General features: G+C 38.7%; 1 protein-coding gene across 1 annotated transcript; it reads right to left on the reverse strand.

Annotated features, from left to right (window-relative positions):
* Nucleotides 527-6,297, reverse strand: LOC100511804 (olfactory receptor 18-like). Its single transcript, XM_003123287.3, has 2 exons — nt 6,272-6,297; nt 527-1,469 (listed from the first exon to the last, which is right to left on the reverse strand). The coding sequence occupies exon 2, from the start codon at nt 1,454-1,456 to the stop codon at nt 527-529; it is 930 nt and encodes a 309-aa protein (XP_003123335.3). The 5' UTR covers nt 1,457-1,469; nt 6,272-6,297.

The following is a 7,884-nucleotide window of genomic DNA, read 5'->3' on the forward strand; positions in this document are numbered from 1 at the left end:
TTGTAGGATCTTTATCTGTATTTGGTATGAAGGTATTGTGTGCCTCATAAAATGAGTTGGGGAATATTCTCTCTTCTTCAATTTTATGGAAGGGTGTGAAAAGGATTATCAATAATTCTTTAAATGGTAGAATTCACCTGTGAACAATTTGGTCCTTTTTTTTCCCTTGGGAAGCTTTTGATTACTGATTCAATCTCCTTATATTTTATTGGTCTGTTCCCATTTTCTAGTTCTTAATGGTTTAGACTTGGTATATCTTATGTTTCTTTAAATTTATCCATTCTTATAGGTTGAACTCTTTTCGGTATATAATTGCTCAACAGTACTCTCTTAAGGTCTTTTTTTATTTCTATGGCATTGATAATAATGTCTCACTTCCACTTTTTCAGTTTATTCTTTTCAGGGAAAAAAAGACTTTTTTTTCATAGTTGCTCTAGCTGAAGTTTTGGAAATTTTGTTTTATCTTTCAAAAAAATCAGCTGACTTTTCCAGTTCTGTGACCAAAAGGATGACACAGGTATTGAGATTAGGCTATTCTGCTGACAATCCTCCACAGGGCACTTTTGATGTCCCTGTTCCTCAGACTGTAGATAAAAGGATTCAGCATAGGTGTGACCACAGTGTACATTACTGAGGCTACCACATCCTTCTTTGGGGAAGATGAGACAACTGAACTGAGGTACACCCCAAGACCTGTTCCATAAAATAAGCAAACAGCTGACAGGTGAGAGCCACATGTGGAGAAGGCTTTATACCTCCCACCTGATGATGAGACTCTCAGAATGGAGGAAACAATTTTATAGTAAGAGAAACTAATTCCTGATATAGGGAGAAAACCAGAGATGGTCCCAACAAGAAATATAACAATATAGTTGGTGGATATGTCATAACATGCAAGATGGAGAAGCTTAGGAACATCACAAAAGAAATGAGGGATGTCCATGTCTTTGCAGAAGGCAAGTTGTGATACCATCAGGCAATGAATCTGAGAGTCCAAAAGACTCACAAAAAATGAGACCAGAACCAACAAGCCACAGAGACGGGGCTTTATGATGACCAGGTAGTGCAGGGGGTAACAGATGGCCACAAACCGATCATAGGCCATCACAGCCAGGAGTAGACTGTCCAAGCAGCCAAAGAGGAAGAAGAAGGACACCTGAGTTAGGCAACCTGCATAAGTGATGGATTTGCTGTGTGCCTGCATATTCACCAGCATCTTGGGGACTGTGGTGGTGATGAAGCCTATGTCAGCCAAAGATAGATTGGAAAGGAAGAAGTACATGGGGGTGTGGAGGTGGGAATCAGAACTGACAACCAGGATGATGAGCATGTTTCCAAGTATGGCAACCAGGTACATGGAGAGAAAGAGCCCAAATATGAAGGGCTGAAGTTCTGGATCATCTGAGAGTCCCAGCAGGTAATATTCTGAGACCTTTGTTAGATTCTGAAGTTCCATGTAGCTGGGCCCCCTTTTGAAAAAAAAAAAAAGGAGTGTTGGAATAAAAAAAAAACAAGTATACAGGCACTCAGCTTAGTGCCTATGTTTTTGATTCACATAATTCAAGATAAATTATTCACACTTGGGCAACATAAACATTTAGCACTATTTCTCAGTTGAGGCGAATTCATTCTTTTTTGAACCTTTCTTCACTGGTGTCTGTTCTATTCAGCTATTTCTATCTACATCCATTTTAAAGACTTTGGACCAAAGTATTTAAGAGAAAATGGGCATTTTTGAGACAATAAATCCAAGGACACAGTAAAATATCAGACTCCCATTGTGGAGGAAAATGTGTAGAGAACATGTTGAGGAAAATTCATTAAATAGGGCGCTAGTCCTAAATATTTGTGATGGGTTATTTTATTATCTAATCCATCCTTATTTATATACATTTGTACCTCAGTATTCCCATGGCATTGATTAACTCCAGGACCACCACACACACACATAAATTCTCAATTACCTTATGTAAATAGTGTAGAACAGTCTGCCTTACAGTATACAGTGTTCCACATGGAATTCGATCAGCGGTTGGTTGAATCCACTTGATGCGGAAGCACAGATGTGGGGCAGGTGGGGATGGGCACTGCAACTGAAAAATTTAGTCTCAATCCCAGGTCTGAAATCTTAAACTGGCTTCTTATACTGCTTAGGATTTTTTGAGTTTTCGAATCTCTCCTAAATTCAGCTCCCCAAAGGCAAATAGGTCTTCATTCCCCTTAACATGTCAAAACATCATTTAATTTGGAAAAAAAAACACAAGTGGGAAAGTTACAATATTACAATAAACTGAGTAGTTTTCTCATTTCCAAAATGTGTACATTTATTGAATCTACTGAAGGTTAGGAGAATATGTCATTCCAAAGAATACCAATTTAGGGAGTTCCCATTCTGGCTCAGTGGGTTAAGAAGCCAACACTGTCTCTCTGAGGATGTGGATTCTACCCCTGGTCTTGCTCAGTGGGTTAAGGATCTGGCATTGCTGCAAGCTGCAGGTGTAGGTTGCAGATTCATCTTGGTTCCTGTGTTGCCATGGCTGTGGGGAAGGGCTGCAGCTTCAGCTCCAATTAGACCCCTATCCCAGGGACTTCAATATGCCACAGATTAGTCAATAAAATGAAAAGGAAGGAAGGAAGCACGCAAGCAAGCTGGCTAAATTTCACAAATTTATTATAATGGTTTTAAAATTGAGCTTTGATAGAAGTATTGTGCCCACACAAAACTAGAATTTGATTTTTTTTCTCTGTTTTAAGAATGCAAGTCCTTGGAAAATTGTTAACGATTTTTTTCTTTACCTATTAAATTTTACCTAGGAAATAAAGATTCTGTATTTTAGCAAACTTATTTCCTGAATGTCATGTCTTCTTATCACGCCACTAGTTACTTAAGAAAACCGAGTCTTCTCCATATTAAAAAAATACTACGCATGGAACCATGTATATGAAGGGTTGACTAACATTATAGGTGAATTTTTGACCGAATAAGCATAAGCACCCCTAACTCCTGAGTTGACCTTTGAACAACACAAGTTTGAATTGTGCGTGTCCACTTATATGTGGACTTTAAAAAATAAATATGGACTACAGTACCTCACAATTTATAGTAGGTTGAATCTGCAGAGTGGAACCATGTATATGAAGGGTTGACTGTAACATTATAGGTGAATTTTTGACCGAATAAGCATAAGCACCCCTAACTCCTGAGTTGTCCAAGGATCAATTGCATATTACTTTCTATATTTACCTTTAAAATATTTTATTTTTCACTTTGGTTAAATGGATAACTGAGTATTTTTTAACAGTGACTTGGGACTGTCTTTAGTCAAATCTTTTTAACTTTCACTCAAAATTAAAACCTAACTACCCAAATCATTTTCAAAATTATCTAAAAAACAAATGACCCTATGGCTAAAATTACATACTTCTATACTCTGCTCTAAAACCCAATCACAACTCTTAAGTCATCACCAGAGACATTTAAAATACAAACCAAAAAATGTATCCAAATGGCATTCCCTATCCTTCACTCCACCATCTAAAGATACTTCAAACCCAGCCTCTAAAAATTTTAGTTGTCTGCCCTCTGGACCAAAAAACCAACCAACTAACCAACCAACCAACCAAACAAAAAAACCAAAAAACCAGATTTTGTAGTTTTGTTCTAATCATTCACCTTCGTTTTCCTTATATTTCCACAAAAATACCCCACCAAATGCTTAATTACTCACACCATATAGATTCCTAACTTAGGCAGATGCCCCATTCACCTATACCATCACTTCCTAAAATGAGACATAGGCCCATCCATGTTGCTGCAAAAGGCATTATTTCCTTCTTTTATGGCTGAGTAATATTCCATGGTATATAGGTACCACATCGTCTTTATCCATTCCTCTGTTAATGGAAATTGAGGTTGCTTCCATGTCTTGGCTATCGCAAGTAGTGCTGTAATGAACACCGGGGTGCATATATTTTTCAGATTATGGATTTCTCTGGATAGATGCACAGGAGTGGGATTCCTAGATCATGTGGTAGTTCTATTTTTAGTTGTAATTTGCAGCAACATGGATGGGCATAGAAACTATCATACTAAGTGAACTTAGAGAGTGAAAGACAAATATCATATGATATAACGTATTTGTGGAATCTTTTTAAAAAAGGATAAAAATGAACTTATTTGAAGAACAGAAACAGACTCACAGACTTTGAAATACTTAAGGTTACCAAAGGGGATAGGAGGGGTGTAGGATTAATGGACTAGGGATTTGGGGTTGGCATATGCATACTGAGGATTGGCCAATGGGGGATCTTCTGAATAGCACAGAAAACTCTACCCAGTATTCTGTGATAATCTATGTGGGAAAAGAATCTGAGAGAGAATGTATATGTGTATATGTATGACTGGGTCACGTTGTTGCACAGGAGAAATTTTTGCTGCCTTGTAAACTAACTATACTTCAAGAAAACTTGAAAAAAATAAAAAAGCAAAGGAATGGCATCCAACAAATAAATTAAATGAGACACACCTTTTTTAACTGGACCGACCTATTTCTGAGACTGAGAGACTAATTCAATAGGATATGGGAGAAAGTACTAAGATTTGTTCTTTTCTGAGTGTTCCAATCTATGGGTTTTTCCTTCTTTATAGATCTCTCACCTTAAGAATTCTAACCTGAGCCTCTCTCTTCAGGTATCATTTTGACATTTGCTATACATAAACTTCTTGGTGTTTCAAAATAAATGAATGGTAGCAGAATATCCTAACCCAAAAGGTGCCACTTTATCATAAAGTTTACTTTGAGCTGAAGATGATTTAGAAGAAATGGATACAAAAAAGCTCTCAGTTCTCCTCCTATTTTCCTAAAAGTAGGACATAAGTATGTAAGGGGGCTCCTCTCCCCTCTCTGAAAGAAGGTCAAGAGGATTCTTAATTTCCTGAGATGATTCTAGACACTTTCCAGCCCAGAGAGGGCACCAGAGGAGTCTACATAACACACCTTGCTAAGCCTAGCCCTTACCTACCATTTCTCTCCGCACAGAAAAATGAGAAATAATTAAATACATATTCTAATGACAAGGAACAGACCAGGAGTTCCTGTAGTGGTGCAGTGGAAATCAATCTGACTAGGAACCATGAGGTTGCTGCTTTAATCCCTGGCCTCATTCAGTGGGTTGAGGATCCAGTGTTGCCATGAGCTGTGGTGTAGGCCGCAGATTCGGCTAGCATCTGGCATTGCTGTTGCTATGGCATAGGCCAGCAGCTATAGCTTCGATTCAACCCCTAGCCTGGGAACCTCCATAGCCATGAGTGCAGCCCTAAAAAGCAAAATTAATAATAATAATAATAATAATAATAAAAGGAAGAGACCAAAAACACCTCTTAACTCTGTCTAGCCATGGTCTTCCCATTATAGATGCATGTAAAAACCCCCTTCATGTCTAGGGAATGGTAGTTTCATAGCTCACATTTCCAAAGTAATCTGCAAAATGCACTATTATTCACAGAAAACTCTATGATTCACAAAATCCATGCAATACAGTCTCCTCTAAACCATTTGGACCAGTTCCCTAATTCACAAATGAACTCACCAAATCCCAAGAGAAAGAAACAGTGGTTCTATCTGCATTTCCTCATCTGGGAAAAGCAGGTTTGAAAAGAAAACAATAATTCTGCTTTAATGGTACAGAAACAGCTGTGGAATGGAAGTCAAGAGACCTTGGTCTGCATCTCACATCTTTCACATACTAAAGATGGAGTGTTGGTAAATCTTTCCTCCTCTCCATGTTGGTATTCCTTACTTAGAAATGGGAAAAATAACACCCATCTCTATGACATGTGTGACACCTGAGAGAGGTTTGAATTTACAAAATATATTCAGCTATATTTTTAAAATCAGAATTTGAATAATATTTGGAATGTGGATTTATTGATGAAATACAATGCAAGGAAAGACTTAGGACATTTTATCCTGCGGTCCTGCAGAGATAAAAGCCCACCATGTCCTAGGGAATTCATTTGTAGAATGAGTGGAAATCCCAAGTTGTGTCTCAGTCAATCCCAAGTTGTGTCTCAAAAAAAAAATTAGTACTGCTCTTTCAGTGTTTTCATTTTAATGACAACATCTGCAATTTTTTATGCTTGTATTGTAGATTCTATAAATTGGAAAGATGTGTCCCTTATACAACAGCAATTTTTTTTCTGTTGTCTAGTCCTACAGAACATCACTGAAAGGAATGAAATCACAGGTAGGAAAGCACCCAGTTTGTAAGCCATATGGTTTCTACTCTGTTTCTGTGAACCAAGGAAGAACACAATCAATACTTAACAGAGATTGTTGTCATTCTTGCAGCTTACCCTGTGCCATGAAATGTACAGTCTTTTGGAATCAGAAATGAATGACATTTAGCTGTTACCCTCCAAGAACTCATAATCTACCTGCATAAAGAAAAATAAATTCACTCAGTATCTAGAGGAAACCAAACCTGTATATGACAGGATAATTTGACTGGGTCTCTGGTACTTAGCTTCAATAAAAGTAAAAATGCCTAAAATTTAATTTGCCTTTACTATATGTATTGATCATATATTTAATCGCATATTCAGTACGCATTATGTTTAATTCTTTTTTATTTTTCTTTTTAGAAGAACACCTGTGGCATAAGGAAGTTCCTGGGCTAGGGGTCAAATCAGAGCTGCAGCTGGAGCCTACACCACAGCCACATCAGAGCTGAGCATTGTCCATGACCTGCACTGAAGCCTGAGACCCACTGAGTGAGGCCAGGGATTGAATCCCCATCCTCAGCAACACTATGTTGGGTTTTTAACCTGCTGAGCCACAACAGGTTAAATAGGTTTAATTCTTACCCAATGCATTTGTATCAACTGACAATGTTGAGGCTCAGGGATACCAAAATTTTGCCCATTGTCACATGATAATAAATAGCACAGGTAAGATTCAAAATTAAATTGTGGGTCCCTAAGGACTATGCTCAGAAAATATTCACTGTTTGGAGTTCCCCTAGTGGTGCAGCAGAAAAGAATCCAGATAGAAACCATGAGGTTGCAGGTTTGATCCCTGGCCTCATTCCTGTTAACACAGGGACATACCTACAATGGCAGAACCAGTGTGGGAGAAAAGCAGAACTTTGAACAAGACATTGAATCCCCATCAGAACCAAAAATATAGACCACATAACTTCTGAGCTGAAACCATGAAGATTGGTGCCCCTCCATCTGTTTGCCCCAACTCTCCTATTTGTTCTAATGCTGAAAAAGCAATACTCTTGGAGTTCTCATCAGTGGGTTAAGAATCTGCCAGTCTGTAAGGATGCAGGCTGGATCCCTGGCCTCATTCAGTGGGTTAAGGATCAAGTGTTGCCACAAGCTTCAGTGTAAGTCACAGATGCACCTTGGATCTGGCTGTGGCTGTGGCCTAGGCTGGCAGCTGAACATCTGATTCAATCCCTAGCCCAGGAACCTACACATGCCATGGGTGTGGTCTTAAAAAGTAAAAAAAGATTACTCTTGACAGTTCTTTCTCCATCAACCATCTCTATTGTACTCACTGGGTTGGTCTGTGTCTCTGCTGGAGCATGGCCAAGGAATGATAATCCACTGCTCTTCTCTTGCCTGGTAAGTGTTGAAGATTCAGAATTGTCCTTAGGACTGCAAGACAGGGTTAGTCATGAACCTCCTGATGCAGACAGTAATTCTGGGAGGGGAAGAGAGAGTTATGAAGCCTGCTAGAGTTGGACCAGGAACCTGAATGACTGGAAACACAGCCTGATGATTTAGTCTTTCATGGCCTTGAGAACTCAATGCACAGAGCTACTCATTAGCCAAATGGGTCCTTGTTATCCCAGTCTCTGAGGACTTGTTGTTAT

This window comes from Sus scrofa, chromosome 2 (assembly GCF_000003025.6).
Source record: "Sus scrofa isolate TJ Tabasco breed Duroc chromosome 2, Sscrofa11.1, whole genome shotgun sequence".
In the NCBI taxonomy this organism is placed as follows: domain Eukaryota; kingdom Metazoa; phylum Chordata; class Mammalia; order Artiodactyla; family Suidae; genus Sus; species Sus scrofa.